The 18,526-nt window shown below is 49.1% G+C and overlaps 1 protein-coding gene across 1 annotated transcript in view; it reads right to left on the bottom strand.

The window, feature by feature from the left end:
• syne2b (spectrin repeat containing, nuclear envelope 2b) overlaps positions 1–18,526 on the bottom strand; it is a 120,281-nt gene that overhangs the window by 5,312 nt on the left and 96,443 nt on the right. Inside the window, 27 exon segments of the mRNA XM_030117541.1 lie at positions 139–227; positions 229–446; positions 532–588; positions 590–637; positions 639–725; positions 855–994; positions 1,668–1,787; positions 1,790–1,847; positions 2,876–3,006; positions 3,009–3,025; positions 3,109–3,131; positions 3,133–3,154; positions 3,156–3,295; positions 4,858–5,012; positions 7,734–7,753; positions 10,331–10,395; positions 10,397–10,432; positions 10,434–10,499; positions 10,666–10,781; positions 10,784–10,823; positions 13,410–13,565; positions 14,226–14,351; positions 15,690–15,884; positions 17,194–17,425; positions 18,290–18,384; positions 18,462–18,479; positions 18,481–18,524. Of these exon segments, the coding sequence (XP_029973401.1) occupies positions 139–227; positions 229–446; positions 532–588; positions 590–637; positions 639–725; positions 855–994; positions 1,668–1,787; positions 1,790–1,847; positions 2,876–3,006; positions 3,009–3,025; positions 3,109–3,131; positions 3,133–3,154; positions 3,156–3,295; positions 4,858–5,012; positions 7,734–7,753; positions 10,331–10,395; positions 10,397–10,432; positions 10,434–10,499; positions 10,666–10,781; positions 10,784–10,823; positions 13,410–13,565; positions 14,226–14,351; positions 15,690–15,884; positions 17,194–17,425; positions 18,290–18,384; positions 18,462–18,479; positions 18,481–18,524 (2,514 nt within the window).

Here is an 18,526-nt window from a genome sequence, read left to right as displayed (position 1 = left end):
GACTGTTGCTACAAACGGCGGTGAGCTGTTGTCTGCAGGTTAACCACATGACAGCAGCACCTGAGAGGGGGCGGGGCCTCTGACACCCCCCCCCTCGACGTATCTGGAGGACACGCCCCTTTCAGGATGGCCCGTTACCTGACAGCGCGCTGAAGAAGGGGGCGTCCTCGTCGTCCTCGTGCGAGGACGACCCCCCCACGTCCACGGTGTGGTCCCACTCCAGGGGATGGAGTCCACGCTGACGGGGTCTCCCGGCCCGACTGCTCCAGGGGCGGGGGCAGGAGGTGGCACATGGCGGGCCGGCCCGCCGCCGGGGCGTCCTCCTCCTCCTCCGCCTTCCTCCGCCTCCGCCTCGTCCTCCTCCTCGCCGTGGTCTCCGTCCACGACACCCCGCCGGGGAGGTGGGGGGGCTCCGGGTCCGAGCCGTCCGGCTCCTCCTCCAGAACCTGCAGAACCAACAGAACCGGGAGCGTGAATGGACAGACCCCACGGTCCCTGAAGCGCCCCCTGCAGGAGGGTCCACTGACCGGCCCGCCGGCTGACCAGCCGCTGGTGGAAGCGCGCCACGCGGCCGAACACCTCCTGGCAGGTACGAGTGCAGCTCCTCCAGCTCGTCCTCGATCAGCACGGCGTCCAGCCGGGGCGCTCTTCTGGATCAGGTTCTCCCCGAACACGATCAGGGCGTCGATCTTGTTGGTGTTGGAGGTGATCTCCTGCTGGAAGCCCTGCGGAGCCAGGAGAACCGGCACCGGACCGTCAGAACCTTCAGACTCCTCAGAACCGATCAAACCTCCAGGCCCTTCCGAACCGGCTGCAGTAACGATGAAGACGCCGGTGACGAAGGCTGGACTCACGTTGAGCTGCCTCATCTTGTCCTCGATGTCGCTCTCGGAGAAATGCTCCACGTCGGTGAGCTGCAGGTCCATCTCCGTCAGCCAGACCAGGATCGCCTCCCGGGTTCCCTCGAAGTCTTCGCGCTGAGACGTGAAGTGCTGCCGAGGACGGAGACACGGAGACACGGCGAGACGCCGGAACGTCAGCAGAACGTCTCACATGACGGCAAAGGCAGAACTAGCCTAGCCTAGCTTAGCTTAGCTTAGCTTGAAGACTGGATGTGTTAGCAGGTCATTGCTAAGCTAACGTTGATCTCTGGGTTCTCACTGGTTCACATCGGATATTAAAAATCAGAATCGATGAATCATTAAATTAAGAGCCAGAATTATCTTCATGGTGGATGATGATCTGTTTGATCATAGCATTCTGAACATTTTTCAGAGGAGATCCGAGTCTTTTTAAAGTTAAAAACCCCTAAAAACACGAACTTTATTCACTGTATCAACATTCCAGAAGATCGCCGGAATCTCGGGATAATAAAAAGTTGTTTTTTATCCATTTCTGACGTTTGACTGATGTTTTCCTGATCCGTTTCCTCTCATGAGGCTCATGTTGCTGGATTACGGTGACAGAGCCAGCAGAGGTCAAAGGTCAGCTGAGTGACCTCAACCATCTGCTGTGGCAAATGTCATGACGTCTGAACTCAATCTGCAGGAGGCTGAGCTTCAAGGGGGGCGGGGCTGTGAGGGAGGCAGCGCTGAGGGGGCGTGGCCACAAGCCACATGTCCATCCCCTCTGTGGTTGGGCGGGGCTATCAGGGGGCGGGCCTTACCTTCAGTCTCGCAGGACGCAGCCCACCCTCCTCTGCAGGACGTCCCACCTCCAGTTCCCCTCCTGGACCAGAACCCGCAGCCGGCTGGAGGCGTCGGTCCGGTTCTCGCGGGCCAGACGCGGTACTGTTTGTTCAGGAGCTCCAGCTGAGTGAGGCGCTCCAGAACCTGGCGCTGGAAACCCTGCAGGACCAGACAGAACCGCTCACGTCTCAGAACCGACAGAACCGCCAACGTCTCAGAACCAGACAGAACCGCTCACGTCGCAGAACCAGACAGAACCGCTAATGTCTCAGAGGAACCTTCAGAACCAGACAGACGCTCTGAGGAGAATCAGTTTCCTGCATCAGGACCAACAGCCTCTTCCAGTCCGGTTCTGGATCTCAGGGTCCCCCATGTAGGTCAGCACCGTTATTTACTGTTACCATGGAGACGGAGGCAACTCAGACGGAGTCCAGATTACGGACGTTAATCTGTGTTTGTAATCCCGGGGCTGCAGAGCGGAACTGGAGCTCTGGTCTCAGCCGTCAGTTTAAACCGCTGTTTTCATTCAGCTCTTCATTCAGTTTCATTTCTGTTTGTTTTGACTTTTTTTATTTTGCATCCCTTTCTTTCCACTTTGCAAAACATTTCCACCATTTTGCATCTATTTTAATCTATTTGCAAAGATATTCATTACTTTTGTCACATTGTTGCAACTTTGCATCCCTTATTGAGTCATTTATTTGAATTTGGTGAAGTGTTTTGGCATCATTCTTGCTATTTTGCATCCCTTCTTGTCATTTTGCAGAACTAGTTTCATTATTTCACGTTTTCGACCGCGGTGCATCTCATTTTTGTCATTTTATACTTTCGGGCAGATGTTTTTCATTGCATTTTGACTTGTTTGATCAGAATTTGCATTATTATTTGACATTTTCCATCCATTTGTGGGAGATTTTCTCGTTCATTTTAACAATCTGAACAGTCTGTGCCCTCTTCACTCATTCTACATCAGTTTGCATCCCTGTTTTAAATTACATGAACATTTGCATCAATTTCTGTCACTTTGCTAAAGATGCTACTTTCTTCCGTCCAGTGTTGGTCTGTATTTTGTTACCATGTGTTCTGTTTGAGCCTTTTTGCCTCCTTTTTGTGTTTGTCAGTTTCACATAGTTGGTTGAAGGCGGCGACGGCGCCTCAAACTGTTCAAAAACAGAATCTGGACTGACCTCGAACTTCTTGAGCTCCTCCTTGGCGCAGGTGTAGAGAACGTCGGCCGACTCGGGGCTGGCGGCGGTGAGCTCGGCCGTCTTCAGCCAGTCCTCGAAGCGAGAGTAGTCGTCCAGGAACTTACACCACAGCGCCACGTCTCCTCGATCCTGGAACCGGAGGGAAGCGGGTGAGCGGAGCGGCGGGCGAGGCGGGCCGGGCGTTCCCGCCGGGCGGCGCCGCGCCCGCTCACCTCATGCGGCGCTCCATGGACATGGGCGCAGATGTTCCTCCAGCGGCGTCCAGGCTGCGCGGGTCTGCTGGATGGAGTCGTTCTCCGAGTCGCTGCCGCAGGCTTCGGCGTCGTGCAGCAGGACGTCGCAGAGCATCAGGACGGACGCCACGCTGTCCGTGTGCTGCTCGATGTCCCGCTGCAGATCCTGAGGATCCAGGAGAACACGGCGGGTCAGAGGTCAGCTTCTGGTTCTACTCTGAGGAACTCAGGATTTCAGGTTTAGAATCCGATCCTCGAATTCCATGGTTTTTTAACCATATTTGTAAACATCTTCAACATTTTGACAAGTTTTCATCTTCATTTGTCACTGAAAGAAACATTTCCACCACGCTGCATCAGATCTAGAACTTACCCTCAAAACCAAAACTTTTATGCTATGTAGAACTTGCATATAGAACCATGTACAACTTATATCTATAGAACTATGTAAAACATGTATATACTCGTACAACATATAGAATTTGTGTATTGAACCATGTTGTAGAACTTGGTCACAGAGAATCAGTGTTAAGTTACGCATCATGACAAAGACAACTCTGTGTGTGTGTGTGTGTGTGTGTGTGTGTGTGTGTGTGTGTGTCACGACTTGTTTGCTCGGAGCTCTCAGCGTTGCCGTGGCGACAGGTGAAAGCTTAAAGAGCCCTCAACACAAGAAGCATTTCAAACGTCCCTGTTCATCACCGACAGAGAGAAACCTGCAGCAGAACCCCCCGACCCCCCCGTCAACACCCCCCCAACTCCCCCACCTCCCCCTCTCACCTGGAATCTTTCCTTTCTTCTCGTCTGTTCTGCTGTATTTGTTTTGTTTTGCAGATTTTAAAGTGTTTTAACTGTTTAAGAGCAGCTGAACTCAGTTCGGTTCGTCACAGATTCTTTTAAAGATGCGAACAGCAGAGGATACACTCAAGTCAGTTTCACACTCATCTACAGTTTCCAAAGGGAATCCAACTTCAACACCCACCTGCTGAATATGAGTCCGATGAATGAAGATTGACAGACTTTAACTGTCCTGGATTATCAGTTTGATCATTATCAATCAGAATGATCTGTCACAGTACAGCTGTAATACCGCGGGGCACCACCAGGGGGCCGCGGGCCGCAGCTTTATGCTGAACAGCTTTCAGCTTTTAGTGAGAAATCCATAATTATCTAATTTGTTGAAATACTTTTTATAATTTTTTTCTTTATTCATGTTTTGCTACACATATTAAAATATAAACTAAAAACAAATAAAAAAGTTTTTTTCTGTATTTTTAGATTCTTTTTTCTCTACTTTTCAAAAGTATTAAATATATAATTTAATATTTACTTATTTATGTTATTGTTACACATGTCGCTACATATAGAATTAAAGGACACAGAAAAATTATATATATGATTACAATAAGGAATCAAAATTCAGTATTATTAACCACAAATTAATGTTGTTTATATTATTTACTTATTATTCCCAAACACACATTTCTATATTAGTTATTTCAATAAAGTCCCCACATTTAATAATCAAAGCTTTTCTAATATTTACACAGTAACAATACAAATAATGCTTTAAATAAATACAAGAGAAAAAGAAATAGCTTGGCTCTATAATTTATTTATCATATTTAATTATTTGTTTATTTAATTTCCCAGACATCATGAATCATGAACACAATTACATAAGTAATGGATAAGTGTGTGTGTGTGTGTGTGTGTGTGCGTGTCCACCTGCTGCTCGGCCAGCTTCCTCTGGATCTCCTCGCTGTGACACACGTCGTAGACGACGGGCTTGGCGAGCTCGGCCTCGATGCGGGACAGCCATGTCCGCAGGTTGCTCATGTTCTTGTCCAGCTGCTGCACGTGAGCAGCGTCTCCTTCACTTCCTCACCCTGCAGACCACAGGAGCCACATCTGCGTTACCCGGGCGACAGAGGGGGAAGATGCTCTGCAGGTTTGGTTCCACAGGTTGAAATCGGTGTCACTAACATCTGAACTAAAGAATAAAACTTATTTCTCCGCCTCGCTGAAGCTGTGAAACAATCCAAATTCAGTGTTTGTGTGTTTTTTGTTTTTTGTCCTGGATTAATAGTCATGCCGACAGTTTGCAGAAAGTTTTCAGTCGAAGTGTTGAGGTTTCTGACGCGGTGTGAACCCAGACCAGGACCCGGGTCCTGGAGGTCCGGGGTGAGACTCACACCCCGGCACGCCTTTTATTCAGCGCCGCGCTCTGGGATTAGCGCCGTGGCAGGTTAGCGAGGCGCCGCCGCCGCCGTTCTCACGTGCGACACAACGGGAGCGGCGAGCTGACCTACATCTGACCGGGGGGGGGGGGGGGGTTGCATTCCAGGTCAGTGACCTACATCAGGACTGGAGGTGGTGAGACCGTCCTGGTGTGTGTTGAAGCTGACAAACACACACACACACACACACACACACACACACACAACACACGCAAACACACACACAGGGACCGTTTTCTAGAGGGGCTGCTGAAGGTTCAGACCTTCATCACATCATCATCCTCACGCTTCACGCTGACCTTCCTCTCTGATTCAATCCTTCCAGCAGCGTCTTCATCGCTGCCTGAGTGAGAGTTTGATCGAAGCTGCAGAGATTTTCTGATCTGAGAGGAAACGGAAAACGTTCCCCTGAAGCGAGCGCGGTTCTCCTGGTCCTCACGACGACGAGGAACCGAGTTTAACCGGAGAACGTTCTGAGAGCCGGTCAACCCAACGAAAAAGAAGAAGTGATGGAAACGTATGGTGATGAAATGTGAGACCAGAGGCAGCAGGTTCCTCCATAAGAAGGAAGCATCCCAGCAATGTTGACATCCTGGGGGGGGCGCTGCAGCCCGCCGCCGCATGTCTGCTTCTCCCCCGTGGTGGACGGAGGACAGGGAGGACGTGGTGGACGGGGGGGGGCGGAGGACGAGGGGGGCGGAGGACGTCTCCTCCTCGTCCTGCAGCTGCAGCTTCTCAAACCGACACGCGACCGTCTGCAGGGTGTGAATGGGAGTGTGAGTGTGTGTGTGTGTGTGTGTGTGTGTGTGTGTGTGTGTCGGAGTGTGTCCGTCTGCCTGCCTGCCTCCTACTGAAGCCGAGCGCCTCCTCCTCCTCCTCCTCCTCCTCCTCCTCCACCCCCGTCTCTCCTCCTCCTCCCCCCTCTCGTTATCATGACAAAACAGCAGCTCTCGCCTCCCGCTGTCCGAGCCTCCGCCGGCGATGAGAGGATAGAGGAAGAGGAGGAAGAGGAGGAAGAGGAGGGTACTTACAGGCTGCTGAGGAGCTACTCCATCACGGTGGCTCATCCGCTAGCGAGCGCTAGCTGCTCCTCCTCCTCCTCCTCCTCCTCCTCCTCCCCCCCTCAATAACAGCTGGATGCAGCAGCTCCAGCCCTTCTTCTCTCATCCAGCTGTTTTTTTTTATGATCAGGAGCTTCTTTAAAGCAAACTTGGCTCCTTCCTGAGTCGACGCCCTTCAGATCAGAACAAAACGGCTGATTATATCAACAGAACGTACCGAAACTCAGCTGTTTCTGGGATAAAGTCCCACTCTCTACTTTAAAACAGAAATATAAAGAAGGACGGAAAACATGATTACATCGTTTCATTCAGCCTGACCGACCTCCATCGTTTCTAGATTCTTCTTATCGAACGTTTCATCCTCGGACTCTTTCACCGAGTTCAGGTCTTATTTACTCAACGCTGTTATTGAGCTGCAGCAGCACGTCTGACAGACGGAGGGTTTCGTTCTGCAGCAAATCCGCTCGGTTCCACCAGCAGAACACCTCGGGTGGAGAACGCTCCGCCTGCCGGCAGCACTGAGGACAGGTGGAGGGAGACGCGGGGGGGGGGGGGAAGACCCTCAGGTCTCTCATGTCTGCTGTTTGTGTTTGGAGACGATGCATCTGGAGCAGGAGGAACAAGAGAGCGCCCCCAGGACTCCTCTGAATGACCCCCCCTCCCCCGGTGACTTTACAGTGAAGACACAAGAGACTGAAAGGACGGACGGAGTCTGGCTCTGCTCACGTCCTCCACCTGCTCAGCTACAAATCAGCTGATCATAAAGAGTCTGATTCCCTGACAGGTCGACTCTTCCACTGAGCCACAGGAGGACCACGGACCATTATGGGGGGGGGGACAAATAGATGCAAATGAAAAAAACAAACATGCACGCACACACACACAGACACAAACTAGCAAAACACGCACACACACATAAAAACACACACACACAAAGCAACGAAAACAGAAGTACAGAAAACACACACAGCAAAACAAACATAAAAACAGACATAAAAACCACACACACACGCACACAAACAAAAAAACAAACACACACACACACACACACACACACACACACACACACACACCACACACACACACACACACACTCACAAGCACCACACACAAAAAACACACAATCACATATGCAAACTCAAAGATACAGCCACACACAACTCACTCATAAACACACACAGGCACACACAAACAAAACACAACACACACACACACACACACACACACACACACACACACACACACACACTCATCTCTATCCAACGTTCGAAGTTCACAACTTGGTGAGGCGGCTGACGGTTACCATGACGACCAGCTCTGTAACTACGTGGAGAAAAGCGTCCGAGAGGTCGTAAAACACTAAACCTCCACCAGTATGACAACACACTGTGTGTGTGGTGTGTTGTGTGTGTGTGTGTGTGTGGTGTGTGTGTGTGTGTGTGTGCCAGGTGTGAGGACTGTTCTTCCAGAACATCTGCCTCGCCTGACATCGTCTTCACACAAAGAGTCAAGTGGAGTGTGTGCCGGAGGGCCGCCGGGCACAAAGGCCGTGTCAGCAGGCAGCAGCTGGGGGGCTGCCCGGGGAGGGGGCGGGTGAGACGAGGGGGCAGATGGGGGGGGGGGGGGGCAGGTTTGTTCTGGGGACAAAGAGCAGCAGCGGACCTGAGTCAACACTTCTAAATCCCCGAGTGAGTCAAAACTCAGCATGAGTCATGTGCTGCCTGGCGAGGATGAAGAGCAGGGGATGACGTCCATCGTCATCACCACCTTCATCGTCATCATCATCATCATCAGATCATCATCATCATCATCGTCATCACCACCACCAAAATCATCAAGCTGAGTGTGTCCTAAAACTTCAAGCGTCCAGAACTGGGAGTGTTGGACAGAACGTCCTGCGGTCTGCTGAGTGGAGGCATGTCGGTGGATCCTGTGGCAGTGTGTCCAGGGTGGGGGGTGGAGGGGAGGGGAGGGGGGCCATGTGGGCGGACTGCTCATCTTTATCTCCACTGATGACCTGCAGTCGCTCACAACGTTCACGTTTCCCGTCGTGGACGTGGATCCTGCCGGAGGAAGCTGCCATGATCCTGATAAGGAGCTTGAGGAGACTCGCAGAGGGACGGCCCCGACATTTATCTGCTTACAGAGTCTTTAACCCCCCCCAAAATCCCCCCATTTCTTTCCAATCATGTGATCGGTCAAACAATGAAATGCCTCGCAACGATGATCTGTTATTTTTGTTTTCTTTGTTTTTTTTCGGGGTGAAGGGGCGACAAAACAATATTCTCAGCAAGTGAGTGAAAACCATCCAGCTTCATGTAGAGGTGTTGGGGGGGCAATAACAGATTCCATCAGTAACAGGCTCAGCGTGCTCATGCTGTCCAGTCGGGGGGGGGGGGGGGGGGGGGGGGGGGGGGGGTCAGCTAAAGAGGCAAATCCACTATTGTGTGTCACGCTGCCTTCTATTGTCGGAGACAGCAGGGCTCAGTGCTAACCAGCTGTCAGTCACCGGGAAGCCCCGCCCACTGCTCCTTCAGGTGGTTCAAACAGAATTCCATTGGAACAGCTGAACTGTGATAAAAGCCTCGGGCAGACTGAACTGGAGCGCTGCGCTCTGAATCCTGTTCAGCTTGTCAGGAAGCTCGTTTGACCCAGTCCGTCATTCTAATCGTTTTAAACCCTTTTTATTTATTTATCTCTAACGAGCTCGTTTTTTAAAGCTCTTAGCCGTTTTGACATTTCACTGTCACAGCAATTATAACCATTTTTAATGAACTTCAGCTTCTTCTTTTTAGCTCCTTTTTTCAAGAGGACCTTCCTAGCTGGTGTGGCTCAGTTGGTAGAGCGTGTGCTTCACAATCAGGAGGCTGTTGGTTTGATTCTCCGTCTCCCCTGTCCATGAGCAAGACAGAAACCGCCACTGGTGTGTGTGAATGGGTGAATGTGAGAAGTGTTTCGGCCTCTGCTGTACTGCAGTCTGTTTCAGGATCTGATTTCTCTCGTTTCCTTCCATCACAGCTCTTTACTGTCATTCAGGTTGGATAAAAGCTGACGGTTCCAGTCCGCAATGCTAATTCTGCCAGGAGGAGTGCTTTAACTGGCGGCGAGCAGCTTGCGGAGTGGTTTTTAAAGGGAGAAGGTCAGGGAGCGACGGAGAGGGAGGCTTCAGTCAGCTCTGAGAGGCTGAAACAACACGGAGCCAACAGGAAGTGCTGAGCGGCGTGCCGAGCGCCGGGTTTGTTTAAGCCCAACTTCCCTGTTTGTTCACCGGGTGCTGTGACCTCTGCCTGGTCCCGCAGGCTCTAAGCCGCTGCACAAACCTTTCTGCATTTATGGATTAATAACGCTGCGTCGTCCTCCCGCTCTGAGCCTCTGCTCTTTAATCTGCAGGACGACAGCTGTGCGAGCTGCACGTGCAGCGAGGCAAACAAACAAACAGCAGCAGCAGCAGCCGTCGTCTTCCCAAGACACGTTTTCTTTGTTTTTAAATGATTCTTAAAAGTGTTCTTAAATGTCAACCAATCACTGAACTTTTCTCAGGTCGAAGATCGACGGCTTTGACAAACTATCTGGTCCAACACCGCTTTTAACAGGAGGAAGCAGGAATACGCTCCGTCACCAGGAAAACCCATTAAAGCAGCAAACACAACAAGACTTTTCTTCTGGTTATCAACCGATCCTGTGGGATTATCTCTGCTTTAGTTAAATGTTTGTGTTTTTATGCTACATGAGCCACAATATACAACATTATAAGTATAAGAAACTTAAATACTCGCAGAGCGTTTGTCACTTGCCTCTGAGAAATAAAAGCTGATGGACTCACTCAGTGTTTCTAATGTCTGTTTCTATTTGAGAGCGCAGCGCGTCGTGGCAAACCTTCCCCCCCCTCCTCGCTCCTACCTGGCCTCGATGTGGTCGAACAGGTGGCGCCAGCGGTCGTTGACGTCCTTCAGCTTGTCGTTGATTCTCCGTCTCCTTGGTCTTGTTGCTGGCGGTGATGAGCTTGCTCCCCGAGCTGCTTCAGGTGGGTTTTATTCTCACTGAACAGGTTGATCTCCTCCATGCAGTCCTGGTCACACACAGCAGCTCACATGTTAGCTTTCCACGCTAAAGATGTGCGAATCAGAGTAACTCCTGCCGATGAGCAGAGACGTTCACCTCCCCTGTTCCCCACAGTCAAACGGCACCATGTGATGCTCTACGCCGACGACACCGCTCAGGTTCTGGCGTCTCACCTTCTTGAGTTTCTCCACCATCTCCTCGATGTGAGGTCGGAGTTGTGCGCCACCATTGTTCTCCATCTGCGTCAGCCACTCGCACAGCTCCTTGTTCTTCTCGTTGAAGATGATCAGGCGTTCAGCCGGTCGGCGATCTCCTGTTTACGCAGAGAAACCTGGCGGCAGCGGAGCAGATCGAAACGCCACAGTTAGATCTCCGCTCGATGAGCGCTGCTGATGTGAGGGAGGAAACTTCATTTCAAACACTTCGGATATGTTCTTTAACCGTGTTATATTACTTTATACTTACACTATACTAAGATTTATTTCTTTTAATCACTAAAGTGAAATTATCTGTTATTTTACATTAAAACTTTGAGGCTTTTGGCTGATGTTTTCCATTTATCTAACCCTTGATCTAAATCAACAAATTAACAGAATAACAACACATGAAAACATTAGATAATTAAAAACAATAAAATTACGTGTTATTAATCATTATTCCAAGTGTTTAAGTTTATAAATGGTTTGTATATTTATTACACCCCATTTTCATGTATTTTATGGCATGTTAAATTGGTATACGACTATTTATTGTGCATTAAATAAAATTGCTAATCATTATATGTATTTGATCACTTTATATCATTCTGTATTATCTTCACTGATGTATCAAAAAAAAAAAAAACACAGTGACTCAAGTTTAGAGTAAAAGGAGTTTGAAAATGTTCAGTGGATGAAAGCAGATAGAATTGTTTGTGAAGAACCTACAGAACGACACACACACATCATAAAAACTATTCTATTGATTCTGATCAGATTCAAATGTTTCATTTCTTCACTCGATATCGTTTCCTGTCATGAAAGTCCTGAATCTAAACAGTGAAGCACGGCGAGGAAGCATCATGCTCTGCAGCTGCTCTGTTTCCTGCCGTCAAGGAGGAGAAAATAGATTTACGTTCCTAATGTCTGCCAGGTTTGGTGATCAAGCAGAAGAAAAGAGTCCAAACAATGGAAGTAAATCTTTAAAAACGAGCCAACAAGATCAGACACACTGGGAATTCAGACGAACAAAGAAAAAAAAATGGTTCACAAAATCCTACTCAGATCTGAAAAGTATTTCAGGTTTTTACTGCCAGAAAAGTTTAAACCAATTAAAGTCTAGATTTTCTCAAACGGATTTGCCCGATAATGACGTGAAATATCTGTGAGGAGATCTGAAAGTTTTCAGTTACCATATTCTCTGGACTATGGCTACACCTTGTTTTTTCTTTTTCTAGTATTTGACTGCTGGTGTGGACTGATAGCTCGAAATGTCACAGTACCTGCTGTCTGTGACCACTAGGTGTCACTGTGTGACGACAGACAGCTGCTACAGCAGAGACAAAAACCTTTAACACCGGGAATTTAGCGAACAAGGGAGAAAAACTCCGTACACTTAAAAATCTACACAGCAGGAGGTGGAAGTCAAAACAGAAAGAGAGAAGAAACCGTTCAGAGTGAGAAAACTCTGCTGTTAGAAACTTCATGAATGAAGTTCTAACAGGTTGGACTGAGCGTTTCTTCAAAGTGAAATATTTTGAACTAATCTGGAGCTTGAAGACAAACTGGAGACAGAAACAGGCAGTGAAAAGTGAAAGTCTCCGTCTGAGAGGTTCCTGCAGACCCAGAGCCCGGCCTGTCACCATCTGTTCTCCGCCTCTTCCTCCCCCCACCAAAATTTACTGACTGCGCTCCTCCACGTCTCTAAATCAGACGGCGGGACAATGAGCGGAGGACAGGAGCAGTCCCGGCTCAGTTTGAACCTCCGGCTCCTCAGAGCAGAACTTCGCCATAACGTTACTCCGCATTTTTTAAAAAAACCGAAGGCGGGTTTCTGTTCTGTCAGGAACTCCCTGAAGATCTGGAGAACAGGATGATTCACCATACATAAACTCAAGTAGATTTTACACTTTTATACATAAAATGTGCTGAATTGAGGGGTTTTGGTCGGAAGCGACATTTAAAACACCAATCAACACATATCCTAATTTTTTCATCAACATTTCAGTGGAGCCTGGAAGACTTTCTGCTGACATGACAAAAACTTCTAATAAGTCCAGCAGACCCAGAGATTCAGGCAAGTCTGACTTTCTCAACATCTTCCAATCACTGGAAATGTCACAACGCCGGCGAGTTTCTGACTAAAAACATGAAGGAAAAAAGAAAGGAGCGAGTTCGGTGTAAGTACCACCTTCGACCACAAGATGGTGCCGTGAGAAAACCGAAGCAAATTTAAGCTTTTTACAGAAAAATGAAATTTTCAACTGTATAAAAAAGTTAAGAACTTGCAGGACACGTGTCATTTTAAAGGTGCTACAGTGGAATTAACCAGTTTGTTTTGTTTTACATTTTCAAGACAGTTTTTTTAATCTAAGCAGACGAATGTTCCTCTGCTCGCTTCATGTGTTCAGAAACAACATTCATGTGAACAGTTCATAAATGTTCTGATATGTGTGAGAAACAGAACTAACAATGAATCGATATTTAAAACAACTATTTTCATTTTAAAGAGAAACATCTACTTAATCCTGCTTTTGAATACGACTGTTCAAATCATTTCCGAATGGAGACGAGAGCATTCAGAGATCTGTCAACAGTCCGTAGCACATCCACAGACCGTTTAATACATGAATATAGAAGCAGCCTGGTTAGCAAGTCGTTAGCACGTCAGCATGCAGCAGGTGACTGTCAACAGGTGTGAACGCTCGCTGCTCCACCACCTTGAGACAGAGCTCCTCCCACTGGCAGTGCAGCTGCTCCACCTGCTCCTGCAGCAGCAGCACGTCGTCGGCCATGATGTACTGCGACAGGTCGGCCTTCATGGCGCTCAGCTCCGTCAGGCTCCGGGCCCAGTCCTCCAGGGAGTCCTCGTTCTCCTGCATACCATACCAGCCGGAGCGTCAGACCCCGGCCTGCTCTCCCTCCGAGCGCCGGCTCCCGTCTTGCCCCTCGCCTGCCCCCGGCCGCCCAGAGCCCGCCTCCCCAAGCCCCGCCCACTCCGGGGGGATTAGAGCCCGGGACGGGAGGGGAGGGGGAGGGGGAGGGGCGGCCGGGAGTCAACCCGCTGCCGTCTTTTTATACTCCTCTTAATCTCAGTTACTTTAATTCTTTTTAGTGAGATTAATCGACAAATTTAACATTTTCGCTTGGCGTGAAAAATACAAAAGCAGCTTCTTGTCCCTCTAACGGGGTTTAATGTTCCAACTGTGATTCAAAAGGTTTGAGAACGTCTAAGACACTAAAGCTCCAGTTAAAACTCACTCATTCCCTTATTTTTATTCCTTATTGCAGGTTTCTGTTTCTCAGTTTCAGATTGTTTCATGAAACTGATGAGAAAACATCTTTTTTTTTTTAAAAATAACTGAAACGTCTCACTTCCTGCCCGCTACTGCTGAATGGATCTGTTTAACGTCATCTGTCGTGTGGTGACGGCGGCTGTGATTGGTCAGACGGAGTGTTGGCCGGAGTGGGAGAGCTTTACCGGGCCGACGGGATTACAGCTGCGCCGCCGCTTTATTCTGGGTTTCCGGCCGTACCTGGTTGAGGCGCTCGGCGCTCGGCAGCTCCTCGTCGCTCTCTGGCAGCGGCTGCTTCAGCCTGGTCTTCACCTCCTGCAGCGTCTGCGCGCCGTGGGCGAGGCCGGCCTCGCAGCGCTCCCACGTCTGGCACGCACACACACACACACACACACACACACACACCACAATCAAACCTCGGTTAAAGGTGTGAGTGGAAAACGCCTCTCGCACGCAGCCGTCCTCTCAGCCGCTGTCATTAATCGGAGCAGATTGGATTAACGGGCAGCAGATGGAGGACGGAGGATCAGGACGTCTTACAGTCAGAGAGGAGAGCAGCAGATCACACTGCTGCACCCGCAGGAAGCACCTGGAGCGCGGCGCTCATTTCCAGCTTCGCCGCGTTTAAAGCTTCAATACTTCAAACAAAACTCATATAACAAAGGAAGAGTGAAATAATCACCGATCAGCCTGAGGATTGTTTCATCAGGAGCGAAATTTAAAACGATTATAACAGCAGTTACCAAAGAGGAAGATGCTCTAAAACCTGGAAACGTGTCAGAGACCTCACACCGTTAAGTGTTTTAACATCTTAGCATTTATATTCAATTTGTGATTTTAGTAACACTTTATTTGAAGCCCCCCTGTATAACACATTATAAGCATTTATAAGCATTATAATGCCATTATAACACATGAGCTATAGTTATAAACATTCATAGACGATCACAATGCCAGGACCTAACCCTAACCCTAACCCTAACCCCATGCTGTATAGTGAGTTAAAGCATTGTGATCATTTATGAGTGTTTATAACTACTTATAATGTGTTAAACTGGGTGCTGCAAGTAAAGCGTTACCGTGATTTTTTTTCAAACATATGTTGAAGTTCAGATTTACTCCGTTTTGTTTAACTGGATCATTTTGGCAAAACTCCAAAATAATTTCTATTCTTTCAAAATATCTTTTTGTAATCCTTTTTTATAAACAATCTTCACAGTTTAATAATTAAATGAGGATAGACGTATCACCGTGTTTAAATCACATCAGGAATCTTTAAACTGGACAAAAGTGTTTAAATCACTGAGAATTATTTAAATAATAACAGTTTAAAGCTTGTAAAAATATAAAAAATACATTCTTCTCTGCCAAATCAAAAGAAAACAAAAACTGAAGTTAAATATGAATAAAGGCAAATAGAGAAAACTTTTAACACCAAACAAGTTCTGCAGGTACACAAAGAACCACTGTGTCTCAAACTGCTCAGTATTCAGAGGAAGTGACGCCGCAGGTTTATCTAATCACGAGGCTGAAAAACAGATTCGCACAAACATTCTTCCATCGAGCGAATCTGGAGCTTAAAACCAAAAACATCTCAAATCGGCTGCAAATGAGATGAAAATCAATACAGAGCGATTTGAGATATCCGGCCTGACTCTGAGTCCCTGAAGGCATCACGGATTCGTCGTTTATGGGGGTCGTTACCTGGATGACTCCCCGGGTCAGCTCCACCCGGCGTCCCAGCAGGCCGTGCAGCTGCCGCCACTCGTCCTCCAGCGCCGCCAGGTCGTCCTGCAGCCGGCTCTGCGTCTCCTCGTCGCCCATGGAGAACAGCTGGCGGCCCACCTCCAGCGTGTGCAGGAAGCCGCTGTGGTTCCGCTGGAACAGCAGCTCTGTGTGCTGCGGACGGAGAGCCAGGCGGAGGAGGTGAATCGGGGCGATCGGCGATCGATGCTCCTCCTCTCCGCCTTATCTGCCGCTTCCTCTGATACAATCAACCGCCTCCCTTTATCTGCACGCTCAGCAGCAGCCTTTCTCCTGCTTCCACTGCCCGTGACATCACGGCTCATCAGCATGACCTCTGACCCCACTTCTATGAGTACGGTTTTGGAGTTAAATCACAGAATCGGCTGACTGATCCAAAACTCTCAGGTTTGATTGTGGATTCTATGTTGATGAGAATGATTCAACTCGTCCTTCACTGAACATGTATTGGCTTCATTTGGACCACAGGAACCTTCATCAAGTTCTAGGAACCATCAGAAGAACTTTCATTAAAGCGATACTTCAACATTCTGGCAAATTGGCCCATTTAGCGCAATTATTTAGTCATTTCGAACAGAATACTTACTTTTTTTGTGAGGGCGAGCTGTTGTTTATCCAGAGGTGAGTCGGGGAAGGTTTTCGGGACACACAATGGAAGTGGATGGTATTTTTGTTCCCCCTCGTCAAACTCATCAAATACACAATCCAACAACCCCAAAACACTTTGGTGGACACGTTATAATCCGCACATTCACTACGCTGTGGAACACCAACAAATAATTGTAGCGTTACGACACTGAAGCAAATACTGGGAACTACTTTTTCTTTTGAAATCACTACGCCCAGACAAGTAGTTCCGTCTTAGCAATCTTCGCATAAACAACTCAATCTCGTAATTTTGCATTAATATTCCACAGCGTAGTGAATGTGCGGATTATAATTTGCCCACCAAAGTGTTTTGGGTTGTTGGATTGTGTATTTGATGAGTTTGACGAGGGAACCAAAATACCATCCACTTCCATTGTGTCCGTCCTGAAAACCTTCCCCGACTCACCTCTGGATAAACAACAGCTCGCCCTCACAAAAGTAAGTATGCTGTTCGAAATGACTAATGAATAGCGCTAAACGGGCCAATTTGCCAAAATGTTGAAGTATCGCTTTAAGCTATAAGAACCATCACAAGAACTTTCATAAAGTTCCAGAACTTGCTGCGGCCCGATCGTCCCGGGTCCTGAGAGCGGTTCTCCTGAGCTCTAACCGGTTCATCAGGACGACGACGGAAAAGAGACGAAAACCGGAGACATGATGAAAGAACAGTGAGAAGAAAGGAGGAGGATAATTTAATCACAACGCGGACTGAAGCCCGGAGACAGAGGAAGAGCTCTGAGTGGGGGAGGGGGGAAGAGGGGTGAACGAGTGAGAGAGTGAGAGAGTGAGCTCTGACCTGGAGGTCCTGCAGCGAGCGGTGCAGCTGCGTCAGGCTGCAGTGGGGGGGTCCGGCGGGGGGCAGCAGGGTCTTGGTGTCGGCCAGGAACCTCTGCAGCTTCCTGAGGCTGCGGCGGTACAGGTGCCAGTGCCGCAGCAGACCCTCCACCAGGGAGCGCCGCTGGTCGGCGCGCTGCACCGCCCCCTGCCAGTGCTCCCGCAGCTGGGCCAGCTTCAGGAGGAAGTCGCTCCTGCGGGGGGGGGGGGGCATCGCATCTTCATCATCATCATCATCATCATCAGACCACAGAGAACCACAACACGTCACCCAGCTGCCATCAGTGTGAAGACGCAGTGCAAACCACTGCTGCACTGCGCCACCACTCAAAACAAGTACAGACCAGAGTGTGTTTCAGTGTTTTCACATTCTGCTTATGAAACCAGGTTCAGGACCTGGTCTGGGACTTTATCAGTGGTCGTTATTTCTCTGCTGAGAAAAAAAGTCTTTCCAGATCTCGTTTCTGAATGGAGAAACCACTTTTATTTTTAGGATTAAACCAGCAGAGAGAAGTGATTTAGCGGGTTCAGAGTGTTGAAGTTCCTCACCCCCCCCCTCTGCTCCTCTCTGATCTGTTCACTGTCGAGCAGCCCTGCTTCTGCCAGCAAAACAAAAACTTTTACAGCCTTTCCACAACAAAAAAGGGCTTAATTTTATTAATTTTATGTAGAGACGAGAGATTGATCCCCGATCCCTGAAGGAGGACGGGTGAAGCTGTGAATCCTGCTGAGCCAGGAGGCTGGACCCGCCTGCTCCTCATCTGCTCGTCTGAGGCAGGCTTCAATATCTAATCCTTCGTCAAATCTTCCACTGAAAACGCCGTTGTGTCACCGTCCAGCACTGTTGTGTTGCTGGAAACATCTGGACAAGCGGAGACTGCAGTGAGGGGGCGTGGCCTATGAGGGGGCGTGGCCTCAGAGGTCACATCAGAGGTCACATGACGTCATCCAGCACAACTCTGTTCGGCTTTATGTGGAGCGTGTAGAAGCCTTTACCCCACCTCGCACGTCTCACTCCTCTCACTCCACCCCACCCACCCCGTCTCACTCCCCCTCACCTGTCCTCCACCTCTCCTTTCTGCAGCAGCTTCAGAGCCTCTGCGATGACGGAGTGGAGGATCTGGTGTCCGATGGAGAGCTCGGCCTGGAACCTCTGGAACACACGGACGTCAGGTTCGACGCGCTCCCGCCGTCCGCCCGTCACTCTCACCGGGCTCCAGCGTTCGATACCTTGTGCGTGCACAGCTGCTTGCCGGAGGCCCACGTAGGAGCCGGACACGTCCACGGCCAGGCGT

The sequence above is a fragment of the Salarias fasciatus genome, chromosome 19 (genome assembly GCF_902148845.1).
Source record: "Salarias fasciatus chromosome 19, fSalaFa1.1, whole genome shotgun sequence".
Lineage (NCBI taxonomy): Eukaryota > Metazoa > Chordata > Actinopteri > Blenniiformes > Blenniidae > Salarias > Salarias fasciatus.
Note: the sequence above shows the minus strand (reverse complement) of the source record. Positions and strands in the feature narration are given on the sequence as shown.